Source organism: Homarus americanus, unplaced genomic scaffold (assembly GCF_018991925.1).
Source record: "Homarus americanus isolate GMGI-L3 unplaced genomic scaffold, GMGI_Hamer_2.0 scaffold59578, whole genome shotgun sequence".
Taxonomy (NCBI): Eukaryota; Metazoa; Arthropoda; class Malacostraca; order Decapoda; family Nephropidae; genus Homarus; species Homarus americanus.
This window is the reverse complement of record NW_024712913.1, coordinates 3284926-3306222: the sequence shown is the minus strand read 5'-3', so window position 1 is coordinate 3306222 and position 21297 is coordinate 3284926. Positions and strand designations below refer to the sequence as shown.

General features: G+C 44.3%; 1 protein-coding gene across 1 annotated transcript; it reads left to right on the top strand.

Annotated features, from left to right (window-relative positions):
- Positions 1–299: 299 nt before the first annotated feature.
- LOC121864841 (collagen alpha-1(III) chain-like) lies at positions 300–6591 on the top strand. Its single transcript, XM_042364007.1, has 9 exons — positions 300–551; positions 680–1108; positions 1403–1585; positions 1755–2276; positions 2508–2741; positions 3044–3460; positions 5434–5794; positions 6060–6305; positions 6533–6591. The coding sequence occupies exons 1-9, from the start codon at positions 300–302 to the stop codon at positions 6589–6591; spliced, it is 2703 nt and encodes a 900-aa protein (XP_042219941.1).
- The last annotated feature ends 14706 nt before the right edge of the window (positions 6592–21297 follow it).

Here is a 21297-nt window from a genome sequence, read left to right as displayed (position 1 = left end):
CTATTGGCTGTAATTTGGTAGGTGAAAAGAATAGAACACCAATCATAATTCAGTAAGGGACTGCTGGAAGTATGTAATATATATGACACAACGAACAAGCATGCAATGGGTCCCCCTGGAAACCCTTGGTAGGGTCCCTGTGGGAGTGTGTGGGGCACCGACTCTGGGAGGGATCCTGGGGGCTCTGCCGTCCCTGGGAAGGTCCTTGTGCCCCTTGGAGGGTCCCAGAGAAGGTCACTTGGGGCGCCACTGTTCCTAGGAGTGTCCCTTGGGGTGCCACCGCCTCTGGAAGGGTCCCTATGGGTGTCGCCGCCACTAAGTGGGCGTCTGCAGGCGCTTCCGCCCCTGAGTGGGACCCTGGGAATGCCACCACCCCGAAGAGGGCCCTAGAAGTGCCACCACCCCTGGGGGCATCGCACGCCCCTGAAAGAGCCCCTGGGGGCGCCGACGCTTCTGGGAGGGTTACTGGGGGTGATGCTATATCTGGGAAGGCCCCTAGTGGCGCCGCCGCTCCTAGGAGGGTCCTTGGGGGCGCCCCCGTTCCTGTGAAGGTCCCTCGGGGCAGCGCCCTCCCAGGAAGGGTCCCTGGACGCGCTACCGTCCCTGGGAGATTCCTTGGGGGCGCTGCCGCCTCAGGGGACCAGTCGCACTCCTAGGGGACTAGGGGCTCTCCCTGTAGTCCAGGGGCCCTTCAGGGGTCCAGGGGCCCTTCAGGGGTCCAGGGGAAAACTCAGAATGCCAGAGGCCCATAGGACCTCCCAGAATCCCAAAAGCCCTCCCATGGGCCCTGACGGGGAGACAGGGGCCCTCCCAGGAGCTTAGACGCATTCAGGGGCACTCCCAGGGACCCAAAGCCACTTCCAGGGTCCTTCCCAGGGCCTCGAGTCAAGGGGCTCTCACAGAGGCACAGGGGCGCTCCTGGGGACCCAGGGACACACTCAGGGACCCTCCCAGGGACCCAGAAATCTTCCCAGAGGCCCAGGGACAATCACAGGAACCCAGAGGCCCCTCTAAGAGCCCAGGGGCCTTCCCAGGCGCTCAGGGGCACTCACAGAGCCCCATTGGCACTCCCAGAGGCACTACCAGGGGTCCAAGAGCCACCACAAGGGCGTAGGAGCCCTTGCATGGGCCCAGGCGCCCTTTCAAAGTCCTTCCTAGGGACCCAGGTGCCCTCCCAGGGACCCAGGTGCCCCCCAGGGGCTCAGTTGTCCACCAGCAGCCGACCCATGGCCCGCAGGGGCTCTCCCAGGGCCCAGTGGCCCTCCCAGGGGCCTAATTGCTTTTCCAGGGGAACAAGGGCCCTTCCAGGGTCCCAGGGGCATTCCCGGGGCCCTTCCAAGATCCTAGGAGCCTTCCCAGGGGCCCTACCAGGGTCATTAAGATCTCTCAGGGGCACTTTTAGGGGCCATCACAGGGATCCAGTCGCCCTCCCATGATACCAGAAGCACTCCCAGGGGTCCAGAGGCCATCCCAAGGGCCCAGGGGCACTCTCAGCGGCCCAGGGGCACTCTCAGGGGCCCAGAGGCACTTTCAGCGGCCCAACGGCCCTCCCAGGGGCCTAAAAGACATCACCGAGGCCCAGGGGGCATCTCAGGGGACCTGGGCTACTCTCAGGGGCGCAGGGGCACTCCCAAGGGCTCTCCCAGGGACCCATAGGCATTCCCAGGGGCCCAGAGGCACTCAAAGGGACCCCTAGGTCCCAGGCGCACTTCCACGGGACCAGGGGCTCTCCCTGTGGTCCAAGGGCCCTCTAGGGGCCCAGAGGAACTCCAACCAGTCCAGGAGCCCTTACAGAGGCCCAAGGGCTCAGGAGCACTCCGAGGGGGTCTAATAATACTCCTAGGGACCTAGGGGCCTTCCCAGGGGATCATGGGCCCTCCCCAGGTTCCAGGAGTATTACTCGGGGCCCTTTCAAGATCCTAGGGGCCTTCCCAGGGACCCTACCAGGGTTCCCGGGCTCTACTAGGGGCCCAAAGACACTCCTAGAGGCCCTCATAGGGACCCCAGGGGTCCAGGTGCCATTCCAGAGGCCCAAAAAACTCCTAGGGGCCCATGGGTACTCCCAGGGACCCAGCGGTCCTCCCAGGGGCCCAAAAGACATCACCAAGGCCAAGGGGGCATCCCAAGGGACCATGGGTACTCCAAGGGGCCCAGGGTCCATTTCAGGGGCCCGGGGCATTTCCAGGGACCCAAAGGCACTCAAAAGGGCCCCCAGAGGCCCACTGAGCATCCCAGGGGACCATGAGTTCTCCCAGGGGCCCAGGAGTCCACCCAGGGTCCCAAGCGCCCTCCCATGATCTCAGGGGCATTCACAGGGGTCCAAAGACCATCCCAGGGGTTCAGGAGCCCTCTCAGGGGCCTAAGGGCTTTCCGAAGGGCCCAGGGGCCTAAGGGCTTTCCGAAGGGCCCAGGGGCCTTCACAGAGGCCAAGGGCTACTTCTAATGGCACTCCCAGGAGCCCAAGGGCCCTACCAGAATCCTAAAAGCTCTACCTTGGGCCATGACAGACACACAGGAGCCCTAAGACTGGGGCTCAGCAGCACTCAGGTGCCCTCCCAGGGATACAAAGGCACTCCCAGGGGCCTTCCCAGGACCTCGGGTCAAGGGGCTCTCACATAGGGACAGGGGCGCTTCGGGGGCTCAGGGGCACAATCAGGGACCCTTCCAGGAGCCCAGGGGCCTTCCCAGGCACCCAGTGGCACTTCCAGAGGCACGACCAGGAGTCCAGAAGCCCCCCAAGGGCGTAGGAGCCCTCGCATGGACCTAGGCGCCCTTTCAGGGGCCCTCCTAGGGGCCCTAGTGCCATCCTAGAGGCCCTGGTGCCCTTTCAGGCGCCCAGGGGCCCAATGGCCTTCCTAGGGGCCTAGTGGTTTTCACAGGGGCCCAGGGCCCTCCCAGGAGCCGCCCCATGGCCCCAGTGGCCCTTCCAGGAGCCTAGGAGCCTTCCCAGGGGCCCAGGCGCACTTTTAGGATCCCTCAGAGGGATCCAGGTGCCCTCCCATGATAGCCATAAGCACTCCCAGGGGTCCAGAGGCCATTCCAGGGGCCCAGCGGCTCTCCCAGGGGCCCAAAAGACATCACCGATGCCCAAGGGGCATCCCAGGGTACTAGGGGTACTCCCAGGGACATAGGGGCACTCCAAAGGGCTCTCCTAGGGGTCAAAAGGCCCAGGGACATTCCCAGGGGCCCAAGGGTACTCAAAAGGCCTACTTGGCGCCCAGGCACACTCCCAAGGGCCCAGGGAAACACTCAGCAGTTCCGGGGCCCTCACAGAGACTCAGGGGCTCATGAGCAATCCCAGGGGCCCAATGGCCCTCCTAGGGACCTAGGGGTTTTCTCAGGGGCCCATGGGCCCTCCCGGGGTCCCATGGGAATTCTCAGGGTCCCCAGGGGCCCATGGGCCATCCCAGGGTCCCAGGGGAATTCTCAGGTGCCCCAGCGGCCCATGGGCCATCCTAGGGTCCCAGGGGAATTCTCAGGTTCCCAAGGGTACCTTTTTTAGTATTATTCACCAATAAAATAAATATAGAAGCACAACCGACTACCTGGACGTAGGGAGAATATGGTGAAGTTTACCTCCAAGATTACCATAAGGTATTGGCCGGTAGGGTTAAGACCGTGATAAGTAAAGCCAAGAGGAATAATGAGCTGAAGATAGCAAGGGAGGCTAATTCAAACCCCAAGGGATTCTATCAAATGTATCAAACTAAAACCTGAGAAAAGATTGGACCAATACAGTCAGATACCGGCGAGCTAACTGATAACCACAGAGAAATGAGCAATAACCTGAATAAATATTTTTCAACAGTTTTCATCACCGAAAATTTAAACATGATACCCGAAGCTCCGACTCTATATATAGATAGTGAAGAAAATAAATTAAGCGAGATAGTAGTGACTAGTAACGATGTTAGTAAGCAAATGAGATAGTTGCCCAAGTACTAAAGGAATGTAAGGAAGAGCTTAGTATGCCCTTAGCAAAGTTGTTTAACATGTCCTTAAAAACAGGTGTAGTACCAGAATCCTGGAGAATAGCGAATGTAATACCGATTTTCAAGAAGAGAGATAGATCAGTATCCTCTAACTACCGTCCAATCAGTCTAACATCAATTGTAGGCAAATTACTGGAAGCAATCATTTCAAACTCTATTCGAAATCACCTGGAGAAGAACAAGTTGATCAATGATTCCCAACATGGCTTCACAAGCGGGCGTTCATGTCTAGCTAATCTATCAACATTCTTTACATCAGTTTTCGAATCAGTGGACGAGGGGCACAATTATGATGTGGTATATCTCGACTTTAGCAAAGCCTTCGACAGAGTCCCCCTCGAAAGACTAATAAGAAAAGTGGAGGCTAATGGCATTAAAGGTGATATTCTAAAATGGGCGTGGTTACAAGACAGAAAACAGCGAGTGAGCATTAACGGCACTAAATCCCATTGGAGCAACGTCACTAGTGGAGTTACGCAAGGCTCAGTACCTGGACCATTATTATTTATTACATACATAAACGACATAGATATCGGCATAGACAGCAAAATAAGTAAATTTGCTGATGACACTAAAATAGGACGTGCAATTAAATCTGACGAGGACTCTGCAAAACTACAGGAAGACCTAAACAAATTTTTCGAAGGGTCTGAAAAATGGCAGATGAAATTCAATGTGGACAAATGTAAAGTACTCAGTATAGGGGATGTAAACAGGGAAACCAGATACCAGATGAACAACGATCATTTTGAGAAATCCGACTGCGAGAGAGATTTAGGAGTAATAATAAGTAGGAATCGTCAGCCAAGTAAACAATCTGTATTTGCTCGAAACTAAGCTAATTAAGTACTTGGGTTCATACAAAGGGGTGTTAGTTACAAAGCTAGTGAGGTCATCTTAAAACTATATCTTGCGCTTGTGAGACCTCACTTGGATTACGCAGTTCAATTCTGGTCACAGTATTACAAAATGGATATAGAATCCTTGGAAAGAATTCAGAGGAGAATGACAAGACTAATCCCGGGCATTAGGAACCTTGAGTACAGAGACTGGTTAAAGCATCTTAATTTGCACTCCCCCGAGAGACGTAGAGTGAGGGGCGACATGATCGAGGTGTATAAATGGAAGTCAGGGCTAAACAAAGGGGAAATTACAAAGGTACTCAAACTATCCAACCAGGAGCAAACTCGTAACAATGGTAATTAGACAAATTTAGATTTAGGCGCGAAATAGGTAAACATTGGTTTGAAAATAGAGTAGTGAACGACAGGAACAAGCTACCAAATATCACCATTAACTCGAATACGCTGGATAGCTTCAATCATATTTTGGATGGATATATGAGCAATAGGGGCTGGGTGTAAACGGGACTGCCCAGTATGGGCCAATAGGCCCGCTGCAGTTTCCTCCATTCTTATGTTCTTATGTTCTTATTCAGTAGGCGCCCCACTGGCCCACCGAGCTACTCGGGCAGCCCCTGGGGGGACTCGGGCAGCCCCTGGGGGAACTCGGGCAGCCCCCGAGGGAACTCAGGCAGCCCCCTGGGGAACTCCAGCAACCCTCGGGGAGACTCAGGCAGCCCCCGGGGGAACTCAGGCAGCCCCTGGGGGAACTCAGGCAGCCCCCGGGGGAACTTAGGCAGCCCCTGGGGGAACTCAGGCAGCCCCCGGGGGAACTCAGGCAGCCCCCGGGGGAACTCAGGCAGCACCCGGGGGAACTCAGGCAGCCCCTGGGGGAACTTAGGCAGCCCCCGGGGGAACTCAGGCAGCCCCTGGGGGAACTCAGGCAGCCCCCGGGGTGTGGTGTGGTGTGGTGTGGGGCGATGGTGGTGTGGTGTGGGGTGATGGTTGTGTGGTGTTGGGCGATGGTGGTGTGGTGTGATGGTGGTGTGCTTATGTGTTAAGCAGTTTTATTGTTCACCGATCTTTAAAATCTTAATCAATGGGATAATATTCAACATCCATACACATGGACGCTATCAAAACACACACCCACTCTACACACATACATAATCAAGCACTAATACTGAATAGAAATTTACGACTACTAAACGTATCCTTTGCCCAGAAACTATAAATTTAGAAGTCCAGAAACCCATGTTGCCTGTGATGTGGTGCACAGAAGAGGTCCTAAGACCCGTGTTAGGTCTAATGTGTGACAAAGTTGGAGCAGAGAGCTGTGTTTGTGTTAGGTGGAGTTATGATTCACCTGCTTCAGGTAGTGAGGAGAACACGGGAGCCTCCCCTTTAGTTAACGCCCGCCGGTCAACAAAACTTAGAGCTCTTGCCGGCGATGTCACACGCTGGAACACCTGTTGGTTGTCATGACAACCTCTCACCCGCCAAAGGCCAGGATCAACTCTGCCACGCCCGCCCGCGCCCTCCCTCATGCCACGCTCCTGTTTTTTTCCCACTAGCCACTCCCAAGTCTGCCTCTCTACTCGTCCGCACCTTCTTCACCACATCCACGCCCTCCCTCTCACCCTGCCTACGCAGTACTTCTTACGTTGCTTGTGTATTCCCCGTATATTTTTATTATAGATACAAATGCTACTTGCAGCATTCTAAGTCCTACAGAAATTGCCAGAGACATCTTCTGAGCAGTGAAATAAGGACAAAGAAACATAATATATAACCTTACACGTGACAAGCACGATAAACTATCTCGGGAATTAAAGTCTCAAGTGTCTTATTTAGATTACAACCATTTGCAGAATTTAGTAAGTACTACAAATTATAAACTGACTTCTAGAATTGAACTCGTCCAGTACCACAAACTTAGAAAACTAGGTTATGTTCACGACGGTAATCTCTCCCCTAATAAGGTGATTTTCAACTACTCAGATTTGTCCCTCTCTCAAGTAGAACAACAAGCTTTATCTAAAGGTCTGAAATATGCTTTTAATCCCCGCAAATTAGACTTTTTTTTAACCATTTCCTAGGTTTTGAGAGTCTTTTTAAGAAACTGTCTCCTCTTAGTTTATATGATCCAGTATCAAAAGGTTTGCATTATTTCATTAACTCTTTCCACCACTTAGCGTTTTGGTCCTATTATTCATACAACTCGTTCAGCACCAAACAAGCTCTTTCTAAGGAAGAATTTCTCGCACTTAAAAACTTAGCATCTAACGACAATATTATCATCACTAAGCCAGATAAGGGTAATGGGGTTGTTATACTCAATAAAACGTCCTACATTGAGAAAATGATGAATATACTTAACGACCGAACTAAATTTGCCCCCAACTCTAGACGATTTATTCAGGGTAATTCTTAAGTATGAGGACAAGATTAACAGATTTCTTCGTAAACTTAGAAAAAATAACGTCATTAATGACTCCTCTTTTTTAAAACTCTTTGTTAGCGGATCTAAACCAGGTATACTGTACGGTCTACCAAAGGTGCACAAGGATGAGTGTCCCTTATGCCCTATATTGTCTGCCCTTGGCACCTTCAACTATAATCTGTCTAAATTCCTCGTTCCCATATTGTCACCAATTACCTATAATCAATACTCTGTTAAAGACTCTTTTAGTTTTGTTAAGGAGCTAGCTAGCATCTCGTTCAACAACTGTGTTATGGCTAGCTTTGATATAGTCTCTATTTACCAACATCCCTCTTGCCGAAACTACTGTCATATGTACAGATGAACTGTTCTCAAATACTAATATAATTGATGGATTCAATGGACCACAATTTAAAGAATTTTTAAAATTAGCTGTAAATGACTGTTTGTTTTTATTTAATAACAAAGCTTATAAACACTGTGATGGTGTTGCTATGGGTTCACCTTTAGGTCCCATGTAGGCCAACGCTTTGCTCTGTCACCACGAGAAGCTTTGGCTAACCGAATGTCCCCCCCCCCCCTAATTTAAGCCTTTGTTCTATCGTCGGTATGTTGATGACCCTTTTTTAATTTTCAGATCACTTGATCACGTCCCTATGTTCCTAAATTATTTAATTTCGAAACATGGCAACATCAAATTTACTTGTGAATTGGAAAAGGAAAATATTCTTCCCTTCCTTGATGTTAATATCCACCGTCTTCATAATAGTTTCGAGACAGCCTTATACAGAAAACCAACTTTCACTGGTTTGAATTCAAAATTTTCATCTTTTATTCTTCTTAATTACAAACGTAATCTAGTACGTACTCTTACAACAGAGCCTTTAATATATGTTCTAGCTATTTCCACTTGGATATTGAACTAAAATACATAAAGGAACTACTCTTTAACAATGGTTTCCCTAAGAGATTTATAGACACTTATATTGGCAAAACCCTCAATAGGTTTTTTAGTCCCACACAGCCTCAAATCCACAGTCCCTAAATATTCTGTCTATTTCACCATCCCGTACACAGGCGCACTCAGTTTCACCCTTAGAAATAAACTTAAGAAGCTTTTCAATGAATTCTATCCACAAATTTCTCTGAGACTAATCTTTAAAACCCAGAGTTCAATTAAAAAATTCTTTACAATTAAAGACACCATACCCACACACCTGCAATCCTCAGTTGTTTATCAATTTACGTGTGCTAGCTGTAGGGCAGCATATATAGGTAAAACTAAGAGACATTTGATAACTCGCATCCATGAACACTTGGGCCGTTCCGTTTGAACAGGCCAGTTAATTACACAACCACCACATTCAGCTATTCGTAACCACGCCCACCAACATGACCACCCGTTTTCGCCGTCTGATTTCTCAGTTCTTGGCAGGAGCGACTGTGATACAGACCTCCTCATTATGGAGGCATTACACTAGTATAAAGCAAAGCCATCGCTTTGTGATATGGCCTCGAGTGAAGTGTTGTGTTTTCTCACTAAGGCTCGTCTGAATTAAGGTAATACCCCCCTGTATATTTTATTTCATACTTTTTATTCCTGATTTTAGCTGATTGTCTCTCGTCATTTTTGTCGGTTTTAAATTGGATTGCTCTTTTTTAAATTTGTAAAGTTTATCGAAGGTAAATTTACGTATAATATTATGTTTTTATTGTATATCACCTGTATTTTTTAAACTTTTTCAAAACTTTTGTGGTTTTAGGCTCTGATGATGGAAAATGATTATTTCCGAAACGTTAGCGATTAAAAGAAGCTCACATGGTCAAGATGTTTGTGTTTACCCTGGTTCTCCTCTTCGTTATTAAAGTAATATTGACGAGATATACTATAGGATTTAGGTACACACCTGGAATTCATTCATGTTGTGAAGTTTTATAAGGATTTCGTCATCGTTTATCATTATGTATCCTACATGAATATAAAAGCATTTCAGACAAGTCTGTAGACAGTAAGGTAGGATTATGAAAGCACAAACAGGTATACGAGTAGAGTGGTGTTGACAAAAGAGAGGATGTATGTATGCGCGTGTGTGTGTTTAATAATAATAATAATAAACGGTTTATTAATAGAGTTGCAGCCGGTGGCTGAAAATATATAAACTTACATTTGATTTAGACATAATGATATGCGTTGAATACATTTACAAGGCTGTACAATACATAAATCAGGAGTTGTTTATTATATTAACAATAGATGGGATGGTGCTATTCTTATATCTCTCAGTGCGGCCTCTTATGGGCTGAATTTTTTTTGTAGTGGAGGACCCGCTCGAGGTGGGCGGGGGATTGCCAGTGGCAGGAGGTGGCGATGACGAGGAGGGTGCAGTAGTCCACTGCCAAACCTTGCCAGTGCTTGGTGGTGGAGTTCACTGAGGGATGGCATTTCCAGGGTGGGGAGAGCTTTGTTGTAGCCGGAGTAGTCTTCGCCGAGCATGATTCTGCAGGCCTTTTTCTGTACCTTCTCTAGCTGGCGTAGTTGGGTAGAGTTGAGAGAAGACGACCAGGCTGGTGAAGCATACGTTAGTTTGGGGAGAATAAAGGCGTTGAAGATAGTCCTCAGCTCTGGCGTGGGTGTTCCAAGTGACCTAAGTCGTCGTAGCACGTAGAGTCGGTACGAGGCTGCCTTGATTGTGTTTATGTATGTATGTATGCATGCATGTATGTATGTGTTTGTGTGTGTGTACGTGTGTTTACGTGTGTGTACGTGTGCTTATGTGTGTGTATGTGATGTAATGGTCAGCATCCTCGCCTCGCAAGCGAGGGCACTATACTCCACACAGGACACACTGAACTTAATCACAATCTACCCTCATGTGAACAAGGGACCATACAAAACAGCACTCGGCACCAAAGACGTACAAAAAGCTATCGACACAGTCTGACACGGCGGACTAAAATACAAAATATGCACAAACTTCAACCTCCCCAAATATCACAACAAACCCTATGCAACCACCCAACAGACAAACGTATGAGAATTAAATTCAAACACGAAAATTCTGATTACTTCCCACTGAACGCAGAAGTTCCACATGGCTCAGTCCTTTCCACAACACTATACTCTCTTTACACCAATGCCCTGCCTGATCCCATACATACTGACTCACTGACCATACAATACGCCGACGACGGAACACAACTAGTCAGACACGGAACAGCACTAGACTACCTTACAGAAAAAAACACGTAGGGAACTCTAACAGGTCAAAAGGTGGGAAGTCAAATGGCGTATACAAACAAACTTCAACATATCACAAATCGCCTAGTTTGGCACAAAATGACATCATCTTCGCCACATATACCCATACACCAATAAACCAACACCCAGTACTTACAAAACAGACAGAGTATTATGAGTGACATTTGACCACACCCTCACCATGAAACACCACATCATGAAGATACCAATAGCACAAAGGGCACTCACAGGCATACAAAGATTCAGAAGTGCAACGACAAAAACCAAAACACACTTATGCAAAACACCAATACGCCCCATGTTAACATACATACCTATCACACTCCAGTTAGTAGCACCAACCAACATTAAAAAACTACAAGTCATGGAAAATAAAGCACTGAATTGCCTACACAACACACACTGGAGATCCTTCACCACAAACGAACACCTACATGAACAGAGCAACAGTCCACCTCTCAACATCTAATGGAAACTATTAAGTGACAAAACAGATAGAATAGTTCCTAACCACACATCACAATGGCAGGAATACTTTGACGACATCATACTTCACCGCAGATACTCTATGTTTGTCTTTGGTACCCCCAAAATGTTCTATACTACTGAGGGTATACACAAACACTTGTTATCTTGAAAATAGGTTCTTATTCTCGTATGGGAGATATACAGAGGAACAATAGACAGAGCACTTCCACACCTGAAGGACTAGTGATCTCCACTCTTTGTATCACTCCGCGCTGGCATGTACAGATGCCAGCATTCACAAGCTGAATACATAAAATGTAAATATGATAATTCACATACATAACATGGTGCATAATAAATGGAAATATTACATAGGATTAATACATGTTCTGTAATACTTTACTATACATAATTAATAGAGTAATATAAGAATACACAGCTTAAGGTACTACTTCGTGTCCATATTATACAGATACAAAAACAGGAACCCCTCCATAATAAACAGACCCACTACACCTCCTCTAAAATAACACTCCTATATCTGCACTTGGGCCGTCTGAGAACAATCCTGGTACACCACATCAAGGCGCTCTGAGTTCAGATATTCTCCACTCACCACCTCACTGAAACTCTGATGGTGCAATAGCAATATCGCAACCAATGAGGCTTATCCGAGGTCCGATTATTTCTAAGAAAATCAGAGAATTAGTCCCCACTTTCTTCCTAAAAAAAACCCCACGACGATACCCTCATTCCTCCATGCAACGAATACCCTGACATTTTAAGATCCGAGATTCAAAACTCTTCCTTTTCAAACAGCCCTGTTCATGTTTGGCAGAAGAAACTCAAAGACTGTACGTTCTCCTGTCACTAAACAACTCTACTACAAGTACCAACTTATTTCTTCCTTTTCTACTGGGCGAGGCATACCAGGGTTCTGGGTTCAAGCTGCGGCAGTGTGGGTCTTGTCGCGTCGGTCGTGCAGCTGGAGGTCTATTACTACAATCCTATAACAACCAGGCAGCTGTGTTAAGCCACGACACCTATTTCTACTCCTACTACTCACTTCCATCCACCTGTTGTCCTTCCACTGAAACTTTTCACCCGTCACTTGGTATGTGTGTGTGTGTGTGTGTGTGTGTGTGTATGTATGTATGTATGTATGTATGTATGTATAGGAGCACACATGTCCAGTAAAGCTACTTTGAAGCCAGGGTCGTCTCGGAATTGATTTTAATGTAACGGAGAGCAAATACCTAAAATCAGGGCAAAAGTATGTATCTAATATACTATAGGACTGGCTGTCTGTCTGTCTGTCTGTCTGTTCTGGGCAGCCGAAACGGCACAATCGTGTTTCATCAAACTTGGTGGAAAAATCACAAAAAATTCGTAGAGTGGAACAAACCTGGTCCCATGTCGATGGTTTCTTTAGGAAGGCATTAATTAACCATTTTATTTTCGATGGAAAACGATGCAAGTCTACGGACTTGGCGCACCCTAATTAACCATGCAAGTCTACGGACTTGGCGCATCCTCATTCGCTGTACGCTAGCCAAGCATGAGCGTTCAAACTTTCACTGGGCACGAAGGTGTCCGCGATCACTTGTTATTAACTAAAACAATGACTTATCAACTTCTCTTAACAGTAAACCAAGAGTGATTATGAACTTTATTTCTAATATATTAACTCTTAAATATAATAGTAAACGAGACAGACGTAGGATTAACACCCGACAGATAATTGAATCCCAAACTCAACATTAAACACAGCACCACATAGGGGTAAGGCCCGACATTATTAGGGTGATACCTGGCTAAAAATAATGATTCACATTACTGTACAATACTTAAGGTTCTGTAGAGATCTCGATTAATACTCGGTTGGCTGCTCGGAGTCCACCATACAGTTCACAAGCGACTCGTGTAAAGGGCTCCACACATCTGGGCGAGGCGAAATTCTGTTGCAGGCTGGCAAGGGGGGGAGCTCAAGGTGTGACAACCATGTGGGTCGTTTGGCTTGTTGAGAACGACCAGCCCAAAAGGACTGAAGTCTTTATACACAAGATATTGGCTGCCCGTTCTTACAGACCCTCCCTATAACACTATTTAAAGGGAGAATCTACATTAAATTACACTCGGAAATAACAATAGCATTATCAGTAACAATAACATGAACAACTACAATAATACTTGCACTCGCAAATATCACTTGACTAATAAGTATAATGTCTATCACACAGTCTGTCTATGCCTCCCTTTCCTACCCCTTCACACACACAAACACACACACAAGAGCACAAATACACACGCCATTATACCCAAGGAGCGTACTCAAACGTATGTACGTACAGTATATACCACCACACACACACACACACACACACACACACACACACTTTTGTTTAAAACTATGGATGCGGCTAATTAGTTCCTTTGTGAAAAATGGTAAACGCTGGAAAAAAAGAATAGTCGGATCAATCAACTCGCGGTTTCATGCAATTAATTTAGGTCAATTTTGGCGAGGAGTTCAGTCCTGGAACATCGAATGAATGGTTATATTTATACAATAATGATCATTTTCCGTTATTATTGGAGATGTCTATAATTGTGAAATCCTAAATATATATAAACTACACCTCACTAGTCAGGAATCGAACCTGGGACCTCTGCGTGTGAACATGGATCGCTACCACAACAAAGCCTAAGATTGTTTTTTGTGGTGTCAGGAATCGAACCCAGGACCTTCAAGTGCAAATAGGGGATGCTACCATGTCACCATAAGTAATTTAATAGGCAAACTAGACTGTGTTGGTATTTCACACACACACACACACACACACACACACACACACACACACAGTCTGCTCCTTCGTCTTACTAAGAAACGTTTGTAAAATCTTACCTTTACTCTTTCCACACTAACTTGGCCCACAGGCCCCATCCCTCTTCTATACTAATAGCCGATTGGTTCATAGAAAATTCAAACTAAAATGTGTTCACAATTGGTAAGCAGACCTGTTATCTAAAAAATTACGTTAAATATCTGAACTATCAAAATGCAAATGATTTCAAGGCCTTAGGCACTTCAGAGAGGATGTTAGAAATTGTTTAAATATTTATTATAAAAGGTCGATATAAATATGCGCTTATATACGCGCAATCCGGCGGGTGGCACAATGTTCAGTAGAATCAATTCGTTATTTGTAGCTAAAGACAAGGGGGGCGGAGCCCACCGGTTAGGAGGTTAGTTTAAGTAACTTTAAGTCATTTGAGCAGGAAACGTCAAAGACGAAAAGTATCTTAACAATGTCTAAACCACCGGAAAAACTCATTGCTCAACAAAAAATCCATGGTTGTCCACTTGTAAAAATTTACCAGCGTTGAAATACTATAGTTCATGAGCTGGGCAATTTGCGTCAATGAAATTAACAAACGTAAAAATCACTTTCATTTTACATCTACATGAAAAAATAACTAATAATAACAATATTTTCTCATGTATTGTGGTGTTTCAAGCGAATCTGACCATGTCCGTCGCAAATGAGCCGTTATGGAGATATGACCCCCCCCCCTCCCCCCACTATTACCAACAATATTGGTTGCCCAAAGTGGACAAGGCTTTGAAGTAGAAGAAAATTGTGGGGTAAAAATACTCTAAAAAATGAGACGAAATGAAACCTTCTTACCAGAGAAACCAGAAGGACCTGATCTAACCTCCGTTGTGTAAAAACTTACCTTAATTAACAGATGCTAAAAGGTAAGGTGGAGCTACTTGTAGGAGGAAGTGGAGTATAGTCTTGTTATCGTTGTATTCGGCTTGGAACATATACAGAGCGAAATATTGTTGGTAATGTTCCTTCTTACTGCCGGCACGAAGAACCCAACTCTTGACATCCTTCCACAATCGTTGTATGAACTCCTGTAGCACTTCACAGAGGTTGGTAGAACACCATGAGCCTGAAAAATGTCAATGGCAACGGCTTTGTTTTCAAATACACGATGAATGGTTTGCAGAGAGAAGCCATGTTGCAACTCACAAAATTTAAAACAGTGGTCAGTACCCTGCTCCGACCCCATGCTTCGCCACTGATCCGAGGCGTGCACGACCACTATACGTGGTAACTGATCGTGTAAACGAGCCCTTAGTTACGTGAAACCGAAATCAACGCTGATTGGCAGTGGTAGCAGTGGTAGAGGGTGGGTGCGCCGCGCTGCTTGCAGATTTGGGTTTTTGTTTATAGTGCATTTTGGGTGATTTTCACCCGAGGTTTGTGATACAATACACAAATAGTATGTTTGTTATTTACGTTTTCTTCTCTTTGCATGCAGTGAAATATAATTTTTTCAGGGTAATTTAGTGACTTTAGTGAACAATGGCAAAGAGGTCTGAAGATATTCTCTCCCAGGATGATCTGGACCACATTCTGAACACTACTGGTGAATTACCTGAGGACCTAAGTGATCTTGAAAGTGAGGATGAAGGACAAGTGGATAATTTAGAATTTGAGGAACTATATGACAGTGATATAGACCAAGATTACAACCCTGAACCTAGTGATGTGGAGAGTGATGAGTCTAGTGATAGTGAAGTGCCCCTTCTGCCACCATCAAGAAAAAAAGCAAGGTGTACGTCAACCCCTGCAAAACGTCGTGGTGCCTATAGGTCTCTTGCCCCTGCTCCTGCCCCTAGCGGTTGATCTCCTTGAGAACTGCGACATGACCTTTGTGGGGACCATCAAGGCGAACAAGAAGGAAGTTCCCAAGGAGATGACGGATAGGAACAACCGCAGGCTAGGGTCAATTGCGTTCCTGTTCACAAAGGAGCTGACTCTGGTGTCCTACGTCCCAACAACGGCCAAGACGAAGAAGAAACTGGTGCTACTGTTGTCTTCCATGCACACACAGCCAACCATCGGAAACACCGGCAAATGAGAGGTGATCGAATTCTATAATGCCATCAAAAGTGGCGTAGACACATTCGACCACTTCTACCCTGTCTGTGCTAACTGCGTGCCAAAGTAGGTTGAGTTCTTGGTAGTTGTCAGCAATACTTATTCATTTTATACTAGCCATCAATAAATGTCAAGTTTCAAACCACAGGAGAAAGATTTTCTGAAATTTTTGTCACTTCAAAAAAATAAAAAAGTTTCACCTAAAAAAAATCCATTGAATATGCTTTCAATCACTGGGTAATTTATTAGTGATCCAAAAGTATCATTTAGAAGGGTAAATAATAGTTAAAATTATTTATCATAAATATATATTGCAGAGAGGGTATTTTTGCCTTTCAAAAAATACCCTATTTTTAGGCTCTCTCCCTACAGCTCGTAGTGATGCTGGGAGGTTGCGGCTGCTACCGCTGAGGCTCACCTGACCTGGCAGTACCCACACCAACGCTCAAGCCTTCAGCTGCAGTATTATAGTTCCTTAGCTTTTTTATGTTCACTCGTATAGTAATTTTCAGTATTTTTAGTCATTTTTTCTAAGTCACCCCCCAAAGTATAAGTTTAAGTTATGTCGTGGTTCCTAGGGGGAAACTAAAGCAGAAGAGTTATATTTTCCATGTATTTTTGTAATTTTAATATATGTTAATCACAAGTACGTTTTTTATTGATCCGAAAATTGGGTATTTTTCTCCCGGGGTTTGCGATGTATGAAGTCGAACAGATCGTTTGTGTTCTATGGTTTAAGCAAGGTTTTCACATGATTTATGCCTATGACATGTACTGATGCAACGAAGGTCGCCCCTCAGACAAGAACACCGCTTTGTTAGGCAGCTACTTCTACAGTGGCATTATTCAGATTAAGTGAAACCGTTCATCCCTTCACGGTTTAGTCACTGCTTCCCTCATCAAGCAGGACACACACGCCCGTATTATTAAACAAAATCTTCCCTTGAAGAGGGTCGTCGTGTTTCAACCCGAGTTTTAAACTGAATGAGTCCTGAGGAACACCGCAGTACTGCACTTAACGGGGTGGTGTGGAGGTAAAATGGACTAATTCCAATAAAATTAATTTATAATATTGGAATTAGTCCATTTTACCGCCACACCACCCCGTTAAGTACAGTACTGCGGTGTCCCTCAGGACTTATTCAGTTTAAAACTCGGGTTGAAACACGCCGACCCTCTTCAAGGGAAGATTTTGTTTAATAATACGGGCGACAGTCACCAGCAACACTTTCTCACGGAGTCACCTGGTAAAATGAACAATATATATATTTTTTTCTTTACGGAGATCTTGAACAATATTAACCAGAACGACGAGTTATGGCTTGATGCTCCGGATATTGTACTTGCATAAGCTAAATAATCATGTTTTATTTTTTAATTGGACTTCGTTTTCTTGATAATTGTAATCTACATATTTGCTCAATTACCTTTAATGGGTAATTTTAACGCTATCTATTTCACATTTATTGCTATTGTTATTGTTCACTCCTATTTGCAAATATTTCTCAGGGGTAATTTTCACGTTATTTCACATACACTGCTTTTGCTTGAGTTCACCCTCTCATATCTGTCTGCGTCAAACAATAACGATGGACAGTCCTCCCCCTTGTGTAAGCCGAGAGTTAAACCTTGAAGCCAATATAGAGAAGCTCGTTTTTACGTCTCTACATAGGGAGAAGACTTATTGTTTTTGATGTCTTTCTCTTTATCTTTCTTCCTTGTTTCCATTCATATACAACTGTTATTTCTTGTCTAATTATATAAAAATTCATAACACACACGCACACACCGTTAGCAAAGTCATCGTTTATTTTATAATGCAGTACCAAGGTTATTATAGTGATTCCCTCAGAAATAAACTGGATAAGTTGTAAACACTCATCGGTTTGGGCAAGCATGGTTTGGGTTAGCGTTCCTCCGCTAAGAGCTCTGGGTCTGGCCTGTTACTCACTACACTGCGCTTGACTGCATCACACGATAGATAATTGTCCATAATGAGTCATAGCGAGCTCTTAATGATCTATTTTATTAAGCGATGAAATTTCTACTTAGGACCGAAATTTTGTTATTACAGAATGGTCGCGTTTTTCTTTTTCTTAGGGTGAGGGAGAAAACGTGATATTTTTACTCAGGGATCGTTGAAGTGTTTTATAAAGCATGTTATACTGATATCATTACTGCACGATGAGTATTATCTCATATAAGAACTCATTACAATAGAAAGGATTAGGAAGCACCGGGACGTGTTAAAAATGCGCAGAACATTTCAGGCAAGGAACTGTCGAGTTTAAGCTCGCTCAATGGATTTAGGGAAAAGGTTTTGTGTGACTTCTTATGTTTTAGGATTATTGAATTTATTTATTAGTTTTACAAATGGCAACCAGGTGAGCTTAAATATCCTACACACATGCGCCAATGGATACCTTACGAGCAATGTGGAAAACGAGGTTGTGGTCGTAGTATGAATTATGAGATACAAGGTGCTGTACAAGGCACCCGGAGTGAGGGTACTAATGTAATTCTTGATGAAGGATTGTGTGAATATACATGGTTGAGAGGACGCAGCATTCGTCTTCTGTTTTAAGGGATGTTGGTTCGATCCCGGAACACTCCCACTCCACCCAGCTGCAAATAGGTAGTGAAGGCGGCCACGCAGCCTCCAAGGGTAACCAAAGGTGCATGTAAACTGTTCCTGGCAGTCATGCCGATAGGACCCACTTACAGCAGTATGGATTGTCTAAGTTTACAGATAAATATATAGACGTTTTAAATACAAATATTGGAAACACTGAGCGGATACGTTGCAATTAGTAGACCTCGGTTAGGTAACTGGCAGCTCCATGTAAGAATCGGCGTGAGTTATTGTCTCTTGTCTGCTGGCCAATGGAAGGGCAGCACGTCCACAGGTAACACCAGTCTACCTATTGGGTCAAGGCAGATGATAAGTTTGTACTGGTAGTTAATATTTTTTCTTCGGCTGATGGGTTATGGCAAAATTAGGTCAGTATGATATGCGACCTGGACGAGATCGGATGGTTTTAGTTAACGTCAATTTAGAATACAACTTCACAATACATTGTTAATTCGCTCAAACAAAACTCCAGTGCGTTGTATAAGTTGTACATTTTGTCAGTTAGGATTCTGTAATGATGTTATTTTGTTTTCTTACGTCACATTTACATTGTTTAGTTTATAATTTGTGCGATGTATGAGTAATGGAGATAAAGATTGCCCTTATAATTAATGTTTTTGTGTGAATGAATAAAAACCTCTGACCTTTTACGAAACATTAATTGCTGGCTCTAGTGTTTATTACAATGTCTGATGTGGGTTTGTGTATTAGGAAATTAATTTATTTCCTCCCACGTGTAAATTATTTTATTTCTTGACAATGAAACCATCTATATTGTATTTATATAACGTGAATGATTATTATAATACTACTGAGGTGTTAATAATTATATCTGAATATCTACCTGTGTAAAAATTCATTAATTGCCAGTACATGAATTATTATCTGGATGGTTAATTGATTCATTAAATAAATTCATACATGGAATAATTGAGCTCTCCCGTTATAGGTCAAAATTTTTACTATCCATTAGAGTTACACGTCAAAATGTTTATAAGTATCATTGAACTAATAAATGACTTATCATACTTGTAAGCTTATTAGCCGTCAAGGAGGTTAGTCTTAGTGTGGTTACTTTGTTATGAGCATAATCATCTAGTATTAGTCCAGGAGAAAACATACAACGTTTGGTAGTGTCACTAATATTTTATTTTTTAAATGAATAACTAAGTGAGTATAAAGAAGGATGACGAGAATTAGTCATAAACTGAGTAAACGTTAACTGACCAATAATTACCTGAGTCAGTAAGTTTGTCACAGTCGTTTAGTGTTTTAGCATCGCATTCTTAGAGCTGGTTGATGGAGGTGTACTGCGTTAACCCGTAACAGTTGTACACTCACAACAAAAGTATCGGTGCATACTGTAGTGTGAACAATTTGAGACCAGTGACGAAAGGTATTGGGAAAGGCGAATTGTTCCAGCCATATGTTGGCAGCCCTGATTGTCAGCCATATGGCAACACTTAGTAGAGGTGGGGGGGGTTTATGAGGATACACTTACCAACCTTCCCGACATATCTCAGTGTATAAGTATCGTTTCGGAACTCGTCGATCTCACCCTGCACCGATACTTTTTGGTGCGAGTGTACATTTAACGAGAAATATACCATAATTTTACTTGTTTTTCACTCATCAGCCTCACAAGACCACTACTTTAGATACGAGATTATTTGGTGAATCTCATCGCCACAAACAACACTCTTGCTTTTATTTAATATCCCTTAGTATCAGAGACCATCTCAGCCTTGTGTTCATCATCTCTGTAGGTTCTTCGTTAAGTGAGTGAATAGTACAAGAGTGGTTTGTGAATTATGCTTTTTCTATCAGACAATAATGAGACACATTTGCTACGAGTAAAAAATTTTCCTGGATGCTTTATAAAGTGAGGAAACACTGAGTATAATTGCAGTATCGTAATCGAGGTAATGCTGTGTAATCTGAACGGGCACTGGTACTCTGAGATAATATGTCCAAGAATATTCGGAATAATCTGAGGGTTATAACATGGCCCTCGGGTAACTATCTCCACCAGGTGTGTGTGGATCACTCAGAGTACCAAGCGCTGCTAGTGACACCCTGTTGCTCACCTCGTCTGGCACCAGGTTTGACTGTATTTAGCAGGAAGTCTTAAAGATTTGACAATACCAATGTAGTTATACGAACGGTAACATTGTCTGCGAATTCATAAATGGATCCATGAAGAGAGATGCTGCAACTCAACACTGTCACTGTCATCATATCAAGTATTTTCCATCTCATTTCCACGCAGAACCTAACCCTCATATTACACATATCGATAAATTATTCCTAATATGTGAGTAAAAACCACCAACGTTGTGCCTGACTTCCTGATAAATTCCAACATTAAAGCTTCACTCTTGGGCACGAACAACCCATGATGACACTTTAATATGAAACTCTGTATCAGGACTACCAATATCTTCACTCTGTTTGTCTTATAGATCCTATGACCAAATTCTACCATTTTTCACTCAGTACCGTGGGAACTATCATGTCGTGTAGAATATTGACAGTTTTCCATCAACATCCTCCATACTTTAAAAGCCATATCATTGACCTTTCCATGACGTGTAATCTTAAGCGTTATATCTGTAATAGTTTATGTAATGGTGTCCATGTTTTCGTCGGATTCGCCTTACAACACCTTAATCCGGAATTACTTAAGATTTTTTTCTCGTAAATTGACTC